We start from the raw sequence: 18,965 nt of genomic DNA, 5'->3' as shown, positions 1-18,965 counted from the left end.
CGTTCAAATGATTACAATGCATTTCGCGCCCTCTTATGGTATTGGAGTGATTTGCAAGTAGCCTGGGGGAAACAGGCACTTACATTTTCTTCAAGATATCTGTTTACCAAATAACATTTGGATTAATGCATTCTGCTTCTTACGAGATTAGTTGGAAGAACATCGGCTATTCCTAAACAGTGGCGCGGTATTGTTCATGGAATTACATGTCTAGTTTGTCTGAACAAGAGCCCAGAAGGTATACATGACCAATAATTATATACCCTCATCTAAAGTCATAACAATAAATTCCCTCCAAATGGCATTGAAGTTACAATGACGTTCCTGCTAGCTAGCTAGACAAAAGAGCACTTTGATGCCAACTGCCCAATGGCAAATTTGTATCATTCTGGTGAAGGGAGAGGTTCTGTCAGCCAATAAGGTTGCACGTCCTGCTGTCACGTGGGTCGGAATTAGACACACACACACACAGTACTTCCGAATGCATCAATGTAACATGGGGGGCTACTGTCAAAGGAGGGGATATCAGCATGTAACTTGTATTGAGTGTTTATATTTGTCGATGCAAGTAGACAGGGGGTTGTTTGGAAATCGTTCTTATGCCATCAACTGTACTCATATTTATGTGTGTTGACGGTTAGAAAGTGATTACTTGAAGCAATCATGAGGCTGTTCAACTTTCTACTAAAAGATGTAACATCGAAAGTAGAATATTATTCGAGGTTCTCTCCCTCGCCGATGTCTATCAAGCAGTTTCTGGACTTTGGTGAGTATAAAAATAAATACTCCCAAGAGTTTAAATGTCATGGACACAGGGTTGCCATTTGATTGAACAAATAACTGATGGCTTTATTTAACGAACGGGTGTATATGGAAAACGTTTACCATTTCCTAACGGAAGCCAACATAGCCAAACGAGAGTTTCTATTGGATTAATTCAAGTAGGTCCCTCTCCGTTTCGTTTGCTTCAGTTTAAGAAACGTTTTTCAACAGAGTCGACAGAATGAATACACCTCAGATGTTATTGTTAGTGTGCGATAAGAACATTACTGTGTTTACGCGATATATGAGACAGCGGCACTTCATATTTAAAACGCTTACTTTCCCAATAATGCCTGAGTGTGGCTTTGATAAACAGTAGATAGTTAAATCAGCTGCCACCTCCATTTAAGTAATGTGACATCAGTCTCACAGAGGCCTTGATACATTTCCACTGTCTGTCATTCTAGAGTTTGTATGTTGGTGTAGAGATGGATGGCTTCAGTCTCTCAGTAAGCCACGTGCTCTGTGAGAGTAAGTGTCTTAAGTTTAGAGAACAAACTGTGCCAGCTGAACTGTCTAAGGTCAACCCGAAAGCACTCTGTCTGTCCACTGGAAACTTTTGGCTCACAGCTGCACAACACTGTTCGTAGCAGCAGCTCATTATAAATAGCTCCATGTCGTTCTGCCTCTCAATATGAACTGGCCACTGACCTATTGCTGCATGTGTGGCAGCCATATTCATAGAGTAACTGGCAATAATATTGGAAGCTCATTTACTGCATTTCTTTACAATAAAAATATTTTTTAAATTTTATTTGCAGAACAGGAAAACACAGCCTTTATCACCTTGGCCGCTGTAGGTTCATTCGACTCAGTCGATCTACAAACACATGGCCTATTAACTATACAATTGTAATGTTATACCTCTGAAAGGGGGGAGTTATGACAAATGATTCACACTGATACATACGACATTTATAGAACTGTATTGTTCGCATTTTGATTACAGATGTTCATGTTATGTTCATATTACAACACATCTTCCTTTCTTTAAGTTCCTAACTTGTTTGATAAGATTAGTACAGATTTTCTTTTCCCATGGGAATGGGTCCCCCGACCGCAAGTTTTGTAGCCACTGTACTAATCTCTCTCTCTCTCTCTGCTTGCTTCCTCTCTCTCTTGTCTCCTCTGCTTCCTCTCTCTCTCTTGTCTCCTCTGCTTCCTCTCTCTCTTGTCTCCTCTGCTTCCTCCTGCATCCATTGCAGCCTGCCTCAGCCTCGCCAATAACAAAGTTATTAGGAGAACTTAGTAGCGTATTTTCTGCTAGTGCTGAGAGGCTCTGTTTAATGTTAGTCAGATAGAAGGATGAAGTAAGAGTAATACTAGCCAGAGACATTCAACGTTGCTGCAATAACAGCCTCTGGCGGCAGCTAGCCACCTGACTGGTTGACATGGGCTATCTATAAATGACTGTTTGCCAGTTGTGCAATCAATCTCATAGTCAGTTTTTGTTGGTTTTGGGGATGTTTGTAGATATGGCAAGAGTCCCGCACTGTGTCGCGAGAGGACAGAGTTAGATCAAGAATATAAGCGTTGTGATCAACGCTGGGAGCAATATTTAGATTTTGTTTTTCCCAGGTAAGTTGACTAAGCACACATTCTCATTTACAGCAATGACCTGGGAAATAGGTACAGGGGGATGAATGAGCCAATTGGAAGCTGGGGATAATTAGGTGGCCATGATGGTATGAGGGCCAGATTGGGAATTTAACCAGGACACCAGGGTTAACACCCCTACTCTTACAATAAGTGCCATGGGATCTTTAGTGACCACAGAGAGTCAGAACACCTGTTCAACGTCCCATCCGAAAGATGGCACCCTACGCGTGGCAATGTCCCCAATCACTGCCCTGGGGCATTGGGATATTTTATTTTTAGACCAGAGGAAAGAGTGCTTCCTACTGTCCCTCCAACACCACTTCCAGTAGCATCAGGGACTGACCAAGACCAACCCTGCTTAGCTTCAGAAGCAAGCCAAAAGTGGGATACAGTGTGGTAAGCTGCTGACTAAATGTTGACCAGTTCTTTATTTTCAAATTAGAAAACATTAGAGGTCCAGGCCTCAGTGTCCTCATATGTACTTATGGCCAATTTATTGGACTAATACAAACCTCCGTCAGTGGTTTTGTCACAAACCTCCATCAAATGAGGCAGACGTGGGAAGCTCCAAGAATTCAGGTGGTTCTGAGACAGACACTTTGAAAGTTCCAACTGACATGCATGAGAGGTCTGTTGATATAATCTTGTTTTACAACCTCTGTCCAATGAACACAGCACAAGTATTGGTCTGCTACCAGTCACCAGTTTATTGACCCCATGTTTTTCCACAGGCAGGGAGAATGCATGTGAGAAGACCTCCTACGTGTTCCTGCGTAAGGAGCTTGCGGTGCGGGGGGCCAACACCATGAAGGAAATCAACCTGTTACCCAGTGACCTGCGTATCCAGCCGTCCGTCAAACTGGTGCACAGTTGGTGAGAACCTCTGTCTGTCCCTCTGTGCTGATTCAGGGGTGACTGTGCGCACAGTATTCTGGGATGCATGGTGACATCCGTCTGTGTGTACGCCAGGGTATGACAGTGTGTTGTGGTCTTTGTGTTTCAGGTACATTCAGAGCTTTGAAGAGCTACTGGATTATGAACACAGGGGTCCGGAGGACAGCCGCACCTTAAATGAGTGAGTTGACATGTACACAGTCGCACCAGGCACCCACCACATCTTCAGACAGCACTGAGACTTCAGACAGCACTGAGACTTCTGAGAGTCCTCACACCATATTTCTCTGGAACAGCTTTCTAGACACCCTGGTCAAAATCCGTAATAGGCACAATGAAGTGGTCCCCACCATGGCCCAGGGTGTCATAGAGTACAAGCAGAAGTTTGGCTTTGATCCTTTTATCAGCAGCAACGTTCAGTACTTCCTGGATCGCTTTTACACCAACAGGATATCCTTCCGCATGCTCATCAACCAGCACAGTAAGTGACATCACCAGCCAATACAGCTATTTATATATGTGTGTAGAAAATAAAAATAAAATAAAAATTAGTGCATGTGAATGACTTGGAGTTTATAGTGGATGTTGATGAGGATCTTGATCAGGTGAGACTTTGTTTCAGCACTCCTTTTTGGTGATGACAGAACCACCTCCCATCCCAAACACATAGGAAGTATTGATCCGACCTGCAATGTCCCTGAGGTGGTGAAAGGTGAGCAGAATACCACTGATCCTAATGCTTGACAAATAGCAACTTTGAGTCAGACTGCATCAGGGCGACATCAGCTTATTCAAACTGTATTCAATAAAGAGTACAGTCCATTCGGGAAAGTATTCAGACCTATTTACTTTTTTGACATTTTGTTACATTACAGCCTTATTTTAAAATGGATTCAATTATTCTACACACAATACCCTATAATGACAAAGCGAAAACAGCTTTATAATGAGCACATTTTTTATTTATTTATATTTTTTCACCTTTATTTAACCAGGTAGGCAAGTTGAGAACAAGTTCTCATTTACAATTGCGACCTGGCCAAGATAAAGCAAAGCAGTTCGACACATTCAACGACACAGAGTTACACATGGAGTAAAACAAACATACAGTCAATAATACAGTATAAACAAGTCTATATATGATGTGAGCAAATGAGGTGAGATAAGGGAGGTAAAGGCAAAAAAAAAGGCCATGGTGGCAAAGTAAATACAATATAGCAAGTAAAACACTGGTGGTAGATTTGCAGTGGAAGAATGTGCAAAGTAGAAATAAAAATAATGGGGTGCAAAGTAGCAAAATAAATCAATAAAATACATACAGTAGGGAAAGATCAATTATAGGTGGGCTATGTACAGGTGCAGTAATCTGTGAGCTGCTCTGACAGTTGGTGCTTAAAGCTAGTGAGGGAGATAAGTGTTTCCAGTTTCAGAGATTTTTGTAGTTCGTTCCAGTCATTGGCAGCAGAGAACTGGAAGGAGAGGCGGCCAAAGAAATAATTGGTTTTGGGGGTGACCAAAGAGATATACCTGCTGGAGCTCGTGCTACAGGTGGGTGATGCTATGGTGACCAGCGAGCTGAGATAAGGGGGAGGGGGGACAATACCTAGCAGGGTCTTGTAGATGACATGGAGCCAGTGGGTTTGGCGACGAGTATGAAGCGAGGGCCAGCCAACGAGAGCGTACAGGTCACAATGGTGGGTAGTATATGGGGCTTTGGTGACAAAACGGATGGCACTGTGATAGACTGCATCCAATTTGTTGAGTAGGGTATTGGACGCTATTTTGTAAATGACATCGTCAAGGATTGGTAGGATGGTCAGTTTTACAAGGGTATGTTTGGCAGCATGAGTGAAGGATGATTATGAGCACATTACTTTGAAATACTTTATTTACATAAGTATTCAGACCCTTTGCTATGAGACTGGAATCCACCTGTGGTGAATTCAATTGATTGGACATGATTTGGAAAGGCACACACCTGTCTACATAAGGTCCCACAGTTGACAGTGCATGTCAGAGCAAAAACTAAGCCATGAGGTCGAAGGAAATGTCCGTAGAGCTCAGAGACAGGATTGTGTCAATTCACAGATCTGGGGAAGGGTACTAACAAATTTCTGCAGCATTGAAGGTCCCCAAGAACACAGTGGCCTCCATAATTCTTAAATGGAAGAAGTTTGGAACCACCAAGACTCTTCCTAGAGCTGGCCGCCTGGCCGGCCAAACTGAGCAATCGAGGGAGAAGGGCCTTGGTCAGGGAGGGGACCAAGAACCCGGTGGTCACTCTGACAGAGCTCCAGAGTTCCTCTGTGGAGATTGGAGAACCTTCCAGAAGGACAACCATCTCTGCAGCACTCCACCAATCAGGCCTTTATGGTAGAGTGCCCAGGCGGAAGCAACTTCTCAGTAAAAGGCACATGGCGGCTCGCTTGGAGTTTGCCAAAAGGTACCTAAAGGACTCTCAGACCATGAGAAACAATATTTTCTGGTCTGATGAAACCAAAATGAATCTCTTTGGCCTGAATGCCAAGGGTCACGTCTGGAGGAAACCCGGCACCATCCCTACGGTGAAGCATGGTGGTGGCAGCATCATGCTGTGGGGATGTTATTCAGCGGCAGGGATTGGGAGACTAGTCAGGATCGAGGGAATGATAAGCGGAGCAAAATACAGAGAGATCCCAGATGAAAAACTGTTCCAGAGCGCTGAGGACCTCAGACTGGGGCAACGGTTCACCTTCCAACAGGACAACGACCCTAAGCACACAGCCAAGACAACGCAGGAGTGGTTTCGGGACAAGTCTCTGAATGTCCTTGAGTGGCCCAGCCAAACTCCGAACTTGAAGCCGATCGAACATCTCTGGAGAGACCTGAAAATAGCTGTGTAGTGACGCTCCCCATCCAATCTGACAGAGCTTGAGTGGATCTGTAGAGGAGAATGGGGAAAAACTCCCCAAATACAGGTGTGCCAAGCTTGTAGTTTCATATATCATATAGAAGCTAGCTAGCTTACAAAGAATAACAACAAAAAATATCTAGTTAACAGAAGAAAGGAAGACAAAATAAGGACAGAAGGAAAAGAAAAAGGACAACAAAGTGAAACCTCTAAAGAAACAAGAGACCATAATACAAGAAACAGCACTATAGAGAGATAGAACAACAACAACGCAGCCACTGCCAGCTAGCCTACTTCAGCAGTACTGTATCATTTGAATTATTTTAGTCAATAAGATTCCTGCTACGTAAGCTTAACTTTCTGAACATTCGAGACGTGTAGTCCACTTGTCATTCCAATCTCCTTTGCATTAGCGTAGCCTCTTCTGTAGCCTGTCAACTATGTGTCTGTCTATCCCTGTTCTCTCCTCTCTGCACAGACCATACAAACGCTCCACACCGCGTGGCCGCGCCACTCTAATCTGGTGGTCCCAGCGCGCACGACCCACGTGGAGTTCCAGGTCTCCGGTAGCCTCTGGAACTGCCGATCTGCGGCCAACAAGGCAGAGTTCATCTCAGCCTATGCCTCCCTCCAGTCCCTCGACTTCTTGGCACTGACGGAAACATGGATCACCACAGATAACACTGCTACTCCTACTGCTCTCTCTTCGTCCGCCCACGTGTTCTCGCACACCCCGAGAGCTTCTGGTCAGCGGGGTGGTGGCACCGGGATCCTCATCTCTCCCAAGTGGTCATTCTCTCTTTCTCCCCTTACCCATCTGTCTATCGCCTCCTTTGAATTCCATGCTGTCACAGTTACCAGCCCTTTCAAGCTTAACATCCTTATCATTTATCGCCCTCCAGGTTCCCTCGGAGAGTTCATTAATGAGCTTGATGCCTTGATAAGCTCCTTTCCTGAGGACAGCTCACCTCTCACAGTTCTGGGCGACTTTAACCTCCCCACGTCTACCTTTGACTCATTCCTCTCTGCCTCCTTCTTTCCACTCCTCTCCTCTTTTGACCTCACCCTCTCACCTTCCCCCTCTACTCACAAGGCAGGCAATACGCTCGACCTCATCTTATCTCATACTAGATGCTGTTCTTCCACTAACCTCACTGCAACTCCCCTCCAAGTCTCCGACCACTACCTTGTATCCTTTTCCCTCTTGCTCTCATCCAACACTTCCCACACTGCCCCTACTCGGATGGTATCGCGCCGTCCCAATCTTCGCTCTCTCTCCCCCGCTACTCTCTCCTCTTCCATCCTATCATCTCTTCCCTCTGCTCAAACCTTCTCCAACCTATCTCCTGATTCTGCCTCCTCAACCCTCCTCTCCTCCCTTTCTGCATCCCTTGATTCTCTATGTCCCCTATCCTCCAGGCCGGCTCGGTCCTCCCCTCCTGCTCCGTGGCTCGACGACTCATTGCGAGCTCACAGAACAGGGCTCCGGGCAGCCGAGCGGAAATGGAGGAAAACTCGCCTCCCTGCGGACCTGGCATCCTTTCACTCCCTCCTCTCTACATTTTCCTCTTCTGTCTCTGCTGCTAAAGCCACTTTCTACCACTCTAAAGTCCAAGCATCTGCCTCTAACCCTAGGAAGCTCTTTGCCACCTTCTCCTCCCTCCTGAATCCTCCTCCCCCCCCCCTCCTCCCTCTCTGCAGATGACTTCGTCAACCATTTTGAAAAGAAGGTCGACGACATCCGATCCTCGTTTGCTAAGTCAAACGACACCGCTGGTTCTGCTCACACTGCCCTACCCTGTGCTCTGACCTCTTTCTCCCTCTCTCTCCAGATGAAATCTCGCGTCTTGTGACGGCCGGCCGCCCAACAACCTGCCCGCTTGACCCTATTCCCTCCTCTCTTCTCCAGACCATTTCCGGAGACCTTCTCCCTTACCTCACCTCGCTCATCAAGTCATCCCTGACCGCTGGCTACGTCCCTTCTGTCTTCAAGAGAGCGAGAGTTGCACCCCTTCTGAAAAAACCTACACTCGATCCCTCCGATGTCAACAACTACAGACCAGTATCCCTTCTTTCTTTTCTCTCCAAAACTCTTGAACGTGCCGTCCCTTGGCCAGCTCTCCCGCTATCTCTCTCAGAATGACCTTCTTGATCCAAATCAGTCAGGTTTCAAGACTAGTCATTCAACTGAGACTGCTCTTCTCTGTATCACGGAGGCCCTCCGCACTGCTAAAGCTAACTCTCTCTCCTCTGCTCTCATCCTTCTAGACCTATCGGCTGCCTTCGATACTGTGAACCATCAGATCCTCCTCTCCACCCTCTCCGAGTTGGGCATCTCCGGCGCGGCCCACGCTTGGATTGCGTCCTACCTGACAGGTCGCTCCTACCAGGTGGCGTGGCGAGAATCTGTCTCCTCACCACGCGCTCTCACCACTGGCGTCCCCCAGGGCTCTGTTCTAGGCCCTCTCCTATTCTCGCTATACACCAAGTCACTTGGCTCTGTCATAACCTCACATGGTCTCTCCTATCATTGCTATGCAGACGACACACAATTAATCTTCTCCTTTCCCCCTTCTGATGACCAGGTGGCGAATCGCATCTCTGCATGTCTGGCAGACATATCAGTGTGGATGACGGATCACCACCTCAAGCTGAACCTCGGCAAGACGGAGCTGCTCTTCCTCCCGGGAAGGACTGCCCGTTCCATGATCTCGCCATCACGGTTGACAACTCCATTGTGTCCTCCTCCCAGAGCGCTAAGAACCTTGGCGTGATCCTGGACAACACCCTGTCGTTCTCAACTAACATCAAGGCGGTGGCCCGTTCTTGTAGGTTCATGCTCTACAACATCCGCAGAGTACGACCCTGCCTCACACAGGAAGCAGCGCAGGTCCTAATCCAGGCACTTGTCATCTCCTGTCTGGATTGCTGCAACTCGCTGTTGGCTGGGCTCCCTGCCTGTGCCATTAAACCCCTACAACTCATCCAGAACGCCGCAGCCCGTCTGGTGTTCAACCTTCCCAAGTTCTCTCACGTCACCCCGCTCCTCCGCTCTCTCCACTGGCTTCCAGTTGAAGCTCGCATCCGCTACAAGACCATGGTGCTTGCCTACGGAGCTGTGAGGGGAACGGCACCTCAGTACCTCCAGGCTCTGATCAGGCCCTACACCCAAACAAGGGCACTGCGTTCATCCACCTCTGGCCTGCTCGCCTCCCTACCACTGAGGAAGTACAGTTCCCGCGCAGCCCAGTCAAAACTGTTCGCTGCTCTGGCCCCCCAATGGTGGAACAAACTCCCTCACGACGCCAGGACAGCGGAGTCAATCACCACCTTCCGGAGACACCTGAAACCCCACCTCTTTCAGGAATACCTAGGATAGGATAAAGTAATCCTTCTCACCCCCCCCTTAAAAGATTTAGATGCACTATTGTAAAGTGGCTGTTCCACTGGATGTCTTAAGGTGAACGCACCAATTTGTAAGTCGCTCTGGATAAGAGCGTCTGCTAAATGACTTAAATGTAAATGTAAAAATACCCAAGAAGACTCTAAAAACCTTATTTTGCTTTGTCATTATGGGGTATTGTGTGTAGATTGATGAGAAAAGCAACAACAATTGAATCCATTTTAGAATAAGGCTGTAACGTAACAAAATGTGGAAAAAGTCAAGGGGTCTGAATTCTTTCCGAATGCACTGTATGTGAAGAGATTCTTTCCAAAACGCTATATCCACACATTTTTTACACTTGTGTTTTTTCATCAGAAATTATTGCTTTTGGGTACCTTCATGTGGAGTGGGTAACGGGTGCGCTATCTCAATTTATTAGCTGGGTGCTCTGCATTATGTGGCAATGGCTTCAAATTAAATCTCAGGTTCAAGAACATTGGGAAACGGTGGAACTCCCCCAAAATATTTCATTTTATTTTAGTCCTGGTAGGCTAACGCATTTTGGCAGTTATGCTTTCATCAGAGCATCAAGAGATGTGCCAAAGACATCGTTTTTTTTATGCAGGTGCCTAGGTGATCATTACAATTGCCTACAACTGTGCGATGGCGGTGCATAGCGGTACTCAAATGATTAGTCAAACAAACAATTGTTACAATATACTCTACTTACAAATACACAGATCAGCAGAATAAACTCGAAAAATTGCATTTAGGTATCATGATAACGTAGGAAATTTGAGATATTTTAGCGCAATTCATTACTTCCTAGGACACAATAAAGCCTACAAAAATAGATGATTTTGGGGTATGAAAATATTTTTAGACAGAAAGATTGTGATTGAATGTATGTAAATATAGCCTACATGAGCATCCAAATGACAGCGCAGCCATATACACAAGAATAGTCTGAATGAGAAATAATTGCTTAGACCAAGAGGATGCATGGTGTTTAACCTATCAATCCAAAACATCTCTCGTTGTGAGAGCATTTTAGGGACCTTGCCAACTCTGATGAACCTGTTCCATGCCCACAAAGCGCAAAGAGGACAATGGGCCGTGTTTGGCTTCTAAGTAGTGTTTTACCATAGCATGTTCAATATTGCCCGTGCTGATCCCTGTTTTGTGTTCAGATATTCTTATTTGGAAATATCTTTCTGTTTGGCCCACATAGGCTTTACAGTCACTTAAGCATATACACAATGTTACAATTGTTGAACTGTCTCTGGTAGAACTCTCGGCCTGTTAAGAGGGTGCGTGAAGTATTTACTGTTTGCCGTGTTGTTACATTGAGCACATCGTCCACACTTCTAGTTCCCTTGTAGCGATAACCAGTTTGTATGGTCAGGCTTCGGGATAGAATGGACCAGCATGTCCCTGATTGTGCATGTCTGTACGAGAAGAGAGGGGGACTTTCCACCAGGCTCTGTTTGTAGAATAGCCCAGTGCACACCAGTCGGGATAATGATTTTGAGATGTCGCGGATGATTACTATTGAAATGGAGGACACCTTCGTGTGTATACAATATTATTCATCTTAAGATGAATGTTCTAACTGCAAGACACTCTGGATAAGAGCATCTGCTAACTGACAAAAATGGTAAATGTTTTACATACAGATCTCATATTACTGTATTGAATTATTATTATTTTTGATTGTATTTAAATACCGATATCAGAAATGTATAATTTGTACATTTCTGTATCTTTTTTTGGTTTGTTTTTTGTTACGTCTGACTGTGTAAAACCTAGCTCTACTGCTTTTTTTTCTCTGAAAGTGAGGCGGAGATTAGGTCAAAGTTGAACACAGTGCCACATAACATTAATCCTCTGTGCCTCTATGCTACTGTCTTTTACAGATGCTTATGAGACCGCTAAGATGCTCTGTGAGCAGTACTACTTGGTCGCCCCTGAGCTGAACATAGAAGAGTACAATTGTAAGTTGAAATGTAATCAAACACACTGAGCCACCTGTGTATGCATTATAAAAGAGGAATAGCCGTCTATGCATTTATAAGCTGTTGTACGAAGCCATTCGCTTACATGAAGGCTGGTAGCATGTCTATAATGCAATATAGGTAGGATAGAAGGCACTGGCGCTTAGATTTATAAACGTCTGAGTATGCGCTAAGCTCTTGGTTAGGATATGGCAGGTTTATTAGCTGCAATGAAAAAAGTCATCTGGAATGGAAAGTTGGCCTCATATCAGAGTTTCCCGTTGGCTCCTGTCCGAACCTGCAAATGTAAACAGAGGAGGAGCAGATCCAATGGAAATCTATTTTCGTGTGATATTACGTGAAACAGGACTACTGTAATATGTGAACAGAGAACGATTGATACATATTGATTGCCTTTATTTCACATTAACATTTACATGTCTCTTTCCTCAGCCAAGGCCCCTTCGAAGGCTATCCAGGTGGTTTATGTTCCATCTCACTTGTTCCATATGCTGTTTGAGCTCTTCAAGGTGACTGGCATTTATGTTGCACTGAACGAAAGCTTCTCTAGGCTATCAATTAACTGGTCCTAATTTGTAGTGTACGGTGCATTCGGAAAGTATTTAGACCCCTTGACTTTTTCAACATTTTGTTACGTTACAGTCTTATTCTAAAATAGATTAACTTGTTTTAGAGTAAGGCTGTAACGTAACAAAATGTTGAAAAAGTCAAGGGGTCTGAATACTTCCCGAATGCACTGTAGGTGTGTAACATCGTTGGTTGTATCCTGTTGTATTTATACGTTCCAACTGAGTTATGTGTATTCATTAATGTTTATTGAATGACTATGTAGAATTCGATGCGGGCCACAGTGGAGCTCCATGAGAACAGTAGTGCTGGACTCCCCCAAGTGAAGGCCATGGTGACGCTTGGAAAGGAAGACCTCTCTATCAAGGTCTGTTACTGGCACGGACACCGGTCTGGTGTTTTTAGATGACCTCATCATGGTTCTCACACACACCTGTCCTCTCCCCTCAGATCAGTGACAGAGGAGGGGGCGTGCCCCTCAGGAAGATTGACAAGCTCTTTAGCTACATGTACTCCACCGCCCCCACCCCGAGCCTTGAACCAGGAAATGGAACTCAGGCTGCACCACTGGTAACACATCCCAAATAGGTGTATAGAGACATTTTTTTGGTTTACCAGCATCATGTTCGAGTGATGCACGTGCGCCCCGGCACCAAAAAGTGCTGTAGCAAGATAGCGAACACTGATGCCGGGACCTTGACAAACGTAACAGGGAGTGAGTGATGACCATGAAAACAGACCAGACGGATGGCTATAGCTATCTATATTCAACAAGCATATTATTCTTCTGGCTTTATCCAGCTCTATTTGTGATATTTGACCTTGATTCGCTGGCTCTGCAATCAATCCTCTGGTGACATAGTGACGTTCTAGACGATAACCATCTGATAACGTGTTTGTTAACAAGCACAGGCTGCATTTGAAGTTGTGTGTTATCGTATCCTCTGCTAGTAGAAAAGAGCTGGTTTCTGACGAGGAACTGCGCATGCAACTTTTCATGACGCGGCCAGTCTATTGACCCGCAGTTTGGAGTATGAACCACTCTTTCCTCTCCGTCCTTAGGCTGGCTTTGGGTATGGTCTCCCCATTTCTCGACTTTATGCACGTTACTTCCAAGGAGACCTGAACCTCTACTCCATGGAGGGGGTGGGTACAGACGCTGTCATCTATCTGAAGGTGCGTTAAAGGACTTAGTTAAGTAGCATATTGTCGTTATCATCTGGCTGTGGTTTCATATTTGTTTCTCCCTGAGCTCCAGGCTCTGTCCAGCGAGTCCTTTGAACGTCTCCCCGTCTTCAACAAGTCGGCGTGGAGACATTACCAGACTGGCCCTGAGGCAGATGACTGGAGCAACCCTAGCAGTGACCCACGTGATGCAGCCAAGTACAAGATCAAATAACTCTTGAGTCTGGCCCTCAGGCAATGCTGCATGCCATAGGTCAGGTCTAAGTCACATGACAGACACATTAAGTTACCTTCCACTCCTACAGTGAAGCACAGAACTAAAGCACAGCACTGACTGAAATATTGTCTCAACAGGTAACATATTTATTTCCATCAGGCAGGTAAAGCCAAAACACAGTTTTAATCCAGATCATCTTTATTTCCTTGTGTGCTGGTATGTTATTATTGACCACAGTTTCCATGGTAGCAGATTGCGATTGGTGACCTCCTCCGTCAGATAGCGTGACTCTGTTATTAGGTTTAATAAGTGTCACGTGGGAGTGACACCACGGGAAATAATGTACTTTTTCCCTTAATGCAAATAATGGCCTAGCGTAACAGTATACTGTGTGAAACAAGAATATTAGTTTATCATTTTATGGCAGTGTACAATGGTTTTCAATAGATTAACCCAGTGGGCATTTTCCCAGTTTAGAAAAAGGGATTAGGTTAATATGTATGTGTTTGTGACATGAAATGTTACTCGGGATGTTATTTGAATGCATGATGATGCAATTTGGTACTGTAAGTTATTAAGAGATTATAATAACTTTGGATGCTTATGAAATGCATGGAACAATATCTAAATAATTTGAGACATATCTTACTTTAGATTACTTATTGCATGACAAAAAATACTCTCGGAAATGATTGTTTTGTATTTAATATTAAAAAGAAAATGTCCGAAATGTTTTGTTTTTACTGCATATCATAGACAACTGAATGCAAATTTGAGCGTTTCACTAAGTATTTCTAAAGAAAAATAAAGCCTGGTTGATGCAAAATGGAGACAGTGAAAAAGTGGTATTATTTTTATGTTTTTGTGTGGTACAGGAATCAGAAGTGAGAATGGAGTGAGTAAACTGATTGAGATACCACAGTGCATTCAGTTACCTTAACATACACAATCAAATAACACAAATATGATAAACTGTGGGTGACATCTTACATACACGAAGTGCACAAAGTAACCATGTACACTGAGTGTTTGTCTGTGTTTGTTTGGGAATGACAGTGCCATCTCTACTCGTCATCCCCGAGGAAGGTTAAGGGATAGGCAAAGGCACCCTTGCGAGAGGAAGGGGAGGTGGGAGAGGAATGAGGGGAACGGGGAGAACGAGGGGATCGGGAGGAAGGGGATGTGGGAGAGGAGGGGGGTGATGGGGAGCGCCCTCTGGTGGGGCTGCTGCTGGGGGAGCCACGGGGCGAGGCAACGGGTGACGCGTAGGGTGACAGGGCCTGGAGCATGCGCCCACTCTGCTCCTGGATCACATGCTGCTCAGAGAGGGAGAGAGAGAAACAGAGAGAAAGAGCAGGACAGAGAGAGAGCGAGAGATAGGGAGGGAGAGAGAGGGCGAGACAAAGAGAGGGAGTGAGAGTGAATTAATCCTTTTTTAAATTGTTTGACCAACTAAGTGTTGCTTTACTAAGCTACTTGTTCATAAGGAGTGGTCACTTGCGTAGAGGAATGAGATCAATACTAACTATCTTCCCCCTATTGACCGTTAACACTTCCTACTATAGTATCTATTGTGGGCTAAAGGTAAACTCACCCACGCTCCATCTGGACCAAACAACTCCAGGAAATTCCCAATGAACTCCCGTGACTTCTCCTCCCACTTCTGGATGAGGTCATGGCTCTTCTCCTCCACCTTGAACACAAAGTGCTTGGACTTCTCCTCCACTGTCTTCACCGTCTCCTTCATACGATCCACCTGGTTCTGCAGACGGATTTTCTTCTCCTGCAGAATAAATCACATGTGTAGACTTTACTTGAAATGCTTACTCATGAGCCCATTCCCAACAATGCAGAGATAGAAAGTAAGACAAGTATTTGCTAAAAAAAAAAGGAAATAGTAACACAATAACAACAATATACAAAGCGTACCAGTACTGAGTCAATGTGCAGGGGTACGAGGTAGTTGAGGTTATACAGTGTGTTCATGTAGGTAGGGGTAAAAGTGACTAGGCAATCAGGATAGATAATAAACACAGTAGCAGCAGTGTATGTGAAGTGTGAAAGTGTGTCTATGTGTGAGTAGCTTCAATATACGTGTGTGTGTGTGTGTGTGTGTGTGAAAGTGTGTCTATGTGTGAGTGTGTGTGTGCGTAGCTTCAATATACATGTGTGTGTGTGTGTGTGTGTGTTGGAGTGTCAGTGTATTACAGTATGTGTAAGTGTGTGGGTAGAGTCGTGAGTGTGCATAGAGCCAGTGCAAGAGAGTCAGTGCAAATAATAAAGTCAATGTAAATAGTCAGGGTGGCCATTTGATGAACTGTTCAGCAGTCTTATGGCTTGGGGCTTGAAGCTGTTCAGGAACCTTTTGGTCCCAGACTTGGCGCTCCGGTACCGTTTGCCGTGCGATAGCAGAGAGAACAGCCTATGACAAGTCAAGTGGTCGGCTATAAGGCATCTTCTGTTTATCAACCACAACCACCGACACTGTAACAACCATTTCACTTCCTCAAATACAAATTATTGTAACAAATGGTCATTCCAACTTAATGAATTGTTCGAAGTCAATTAGGTGCTTAGGTCATTCATACCCTGATGAAGCTAACGTTGAGGTCTCTGGCTGTGTAGCCTCTCTGCAGGTTGCGTCGGACATAAAGGTCATAGTCTCTCACTATCCTGGTGATGAGGTCGGATGTAGAGATGCCGTCTGTCCTCTGTGTGGCCACAAACATCCCTGAGACCCAACAGAGAGAACACAGCTCAGCCAAGATGGCACAGGTTAGAGAATAGGCGGTCGGTAGCTCAGCAAACACACAGAGACACAATCTCAAATGGCTACAAGTTCATGTCTGTTTCAGAGCAGATTTGTTTACCTGCTTCCTTGATGTGTTTGTAGACATCCTCTGATCCTGCAGAGGTGTATGGGATATCGTCATGGGCCACGAAGTCAATCTGGTGAAATCCCAGAAAAGCACTAAAATCATTTCATGTGGATCAAAGGGACATGGGCTACGTACATCTGTATCAGATTTTAGGACAGTTCAAATCAAATATATTTATGAAGCCCTTTTACATCGGCAGATGTCACAAAGTGCTTACACAGACACCCCAGCCTAAAACCCAGAACCGCAAGCAATGCAGATGGTTTGTAATATTGAGTGGTGTACTGTATATGACCCAGAAGTGCTGACCTTATGTTTTTTCAGGAAGTCAGGGCTGAGGGTCCAGGGAGCGTCCCGTACCACCTCATCCACATAGCGACAGTGTATCAGGGCTTCGTAGCGCTCCGACTCTGTCATCACCGTGTAGCCCTTATACTTGTGTGTGAGTTCATCACTGCAGACTGCAAGGACAGACACACAATGACATGCTCTCTGTGTGCGGTTTATGTACACGCGTGTTTGTGCAGTCTTTGAAAGGCACTTGAGATTCAAAATATATTATTTACCTCCCACTATGAGATGTGTGTTGGGGAACAAGTTCTTCGCTTGCATCAGAGCACGCGCGTGTCCAGAGTGGAAGAGGTCAAAGATCCCATCGGCATAGACTCGCACTGGCCGGACTGCTACAAGAAAAGCAAAAACAATGACTTTAACTACGTCTCGCTCCGTTCTCCTTGTCTCACCTCTCACGTTCACATCCCTCTCTCTCTCTCTCTCTCTCTCTCTCTCTCGACTGGCCCTTATCTCTTCTCTTCCGATGCCCATCCTTTAATAGCCCCAGTGAGGATTGATAAAACTGGTGGTGAAACTGACCTATGATCAGTCTGACTGGTCTGTGATTGGTCTGACCTGTAATGAAGACTGACCTGGAGTGCCTCTCTTGGCCTGGGCGATGGTCATCTTTTCATGAGGAACTTCTGACTCATATCCTGTTTTCTTGGCAAATAATGCTGGCTCCCTCAGAGTCTGAGATGACACAGAAAGAGTTAACCTACCTCATGGGAGGGGATATCGGTACATAGATGATTTGGGGATAATAAATACTCTATAAGTAAAGTATTTTATGTTTACAGTGAACGCAATCATCGGGGCTGTGATAAGTGTTTGGATATGAGAGGGATTTCTGGCTTCATTAGTGTTTATATCTGCATGTGAGGGCTAGTGGGTGTGTATATGGTTGCTAGCAATTATCTGTAGAGTTGTCAGTACACTTTGAACTCTGAACTGTTTGACATCTGCCCATGATTTAAGAATTGACTTCAATCCCTGCGGAAGAAAAAGTTTTAATTGAAGGTAGAGATCAATATACCAGGCGAAGAGCTATACCACAATGCTTTAACATTACGTCATTTACAACAGTGACAGTACCATGACATTTATTGAGGAATCGTTTGTAGCTGCCTATGTTATACAATACACTGGGGGACAGAGTCGGGTATAGCCTACCTTCGACGCATGCCCTCCCATACTGTACACAGATTCACTAAAGCGTACAATAAGATCATATTACACAATACTTATTTCCAGAGCAATATAATAACTGACTGTTGTTGGCGTCACTAGGCTATGGTCTGTTTACTAGTAATGATAGATCAAATGTAGAATTATAGAAAATGCAACATTTGCTGAGTCAACAATGCTGGCTGCATATAGGGTTTGTCATTGAGAATGAAGTACTGAAAAATAGGCTCAAAATGTGGATCCGTAGTCTCTGACAATAAATCACCTTAGACCTGGCAGAGATTAGACATTATATGCTGTTTTGTATTTTTTGATTAACCGTTTGATAAGCCTCCTATAAGTAGTCTAACTCACCTTGCGGGGTCCTCCACTGCATTGCTGTTGGGGCCGGTGTGGTCCGCTGTTGGCCCTGGAGCCACGTCTCCTTCCCACCATGCTGGATGTTCTGTTGCCTTGTTCGCCCGTCGACTGGCGCCTTGTCCGCTTGCTCGTACTCCCAGCCTGTCAGTGCTGCACTCCTGCAATCTATGAGGGAGTTTGAAAGTTTGCATGTTGCTGGCTGGTCTGACCCCGGTGACAAGAAAATCTAATGTGCAAAGTTCAAGGAAAAGAGTAGTTAATACTTCAGGCCCTGTAGAGGAAAGGAGGTGGATCGAGGGTTCCCCACGTAGGCCTAAACAGACATTTACAATCTGACTGCCCTCTTATTTTTTGGTCTAAGCTTATAAATGATATGTAAATGTAGTCATGCTGTTATGAACTTTCTTACACTTGTAAAGTAATAAATAGGCCTTATTATTGGCGTGTCTACTGGAAACAGATGTTCAACTTGGTCTCGTGGGATAATATTATTTTATTTTTAACATGATATTTCCGAGTGTCATGAATAGAAACTGCTCCCAAAAATGATCTGGCTGGGGCGACCTTTGGACCCAGACATAGTAGTGGGACAAGCTGTTCCAGTGGGTCAAGAGGAAGCTTAAAGTTGCCT

General features: G+C 44.9%; 2 protein-coding genes across 5 annotated transcripts; one reads left to right on the top strand and one right to left on the bottom strand.

Annotated features, from left to right (window-relative positions):
- The first annotated feature begins 78 nt into the window (after window positions 1-78).
- On the top strand, window positions 79-14,404 carry LOC115135560 (pyruvate dehydrogenase (acetyl-transferring) kinase isozyme 3, mitochondrial-like). 3 transcript variants are annotated; one of them, XM_029670360.2, is made up of 11 exons: window positions 79-766; window positions 3,153-3,294; window positions 3,425-3,496; window positions 3,612-3,796; window positions 3,938-4,027; window positions 11,507-11,584; window positions 12,038-12,114; window positions 12,438-12,539; window positions 12,623-12,742; window positions 13,235-13,348; window positions 13,431-14,404. In XM_029670360.2, the coding sequence occupies exons 1-11, from the start codon at window positions 664-666 to the stop codon at window positions 13,569-13,571; spliced, it is 1,224 nt and encodes a 407-aa protein (XP_029526220.1). In that variant the 5' UTR covers window positions 79-663; the 3' UTR covers window positions 13,572-14,404. The 3 variants fall into 3 exon arrangements, with proteins under 3 accessions (XP_029526220.1, XP_029526221.1, XP_029526222.1); XM_029670361.2 differs by lacking the exon at window positions 12,438-12,539; XM_029670362.2 differs by lacking the exon at window positions 13,431-14,404 and having other exon boundaries at window positions 12,623-12,760; window positions 13,235-13,321.
- Window positions 14,405-14,412: 8 nt separating this feature from the next.
- On the bottom strand, window positions 14,413-18,526 carry LOC115135561 (choline-phosphate cytidylyltransferase B-like). Of its 2 annotated transcripts, none has more exons than XM_029670365.2 (8): window positions 18,329-18,526; window positions 17,380-17,479; window positions 17,020-17,133; window positions 16,763-16,914; window positions 16,445-16,523; window positions 16,163-16,305; window positions 15,169-15,357; window positions 14,413-14,890 (listed from the first exon to the last, which is right to left on the bottom strand). In XM_029670365.2, the coding sequence occupies exons 1-8, from the start codon at window positions 18,407-18,409 to the stop codon at window positions 14,639-14,641; spliced, it is 1,110 nt and encodes a 369-aa protein (XP_029526225.1). In that variant the 5' UTR covers window positions 18,410-18,526; the 3' UTR covers window positions 14,413-14,638. The 2 variants fall into 2 exon arrangements, with proteins under 2 accessions (XP_029526225.1, XP_029526224.1); XM_029670364.2 differs by having other exon boundaries at window positions 17,020-17,136; window positions 18,329-18,524.
- Between the last annotated feature and the right edge of the window lie 439 nt (window positions 18,527-18,965).

This window comes from Oncorhynchus nerka, linkage group LG10 (assembly GCF_034236695.1).
Source record: "Oncorhynchus nerka isolate Pitt River linkage group LG10, Oner_Uvic_2.0, whole genome shotgun sequence".
NCBI classification, from domain to species: Eukaryota; Metazoa; Chordata; class Actinopteri; order Salmoniformes; family Salmonidae; genus Oncorhynchus; species Oncorhynchus nerka.
This window is presented reverse-complemented; position numbering and strand designations above follow the sequence as displayed.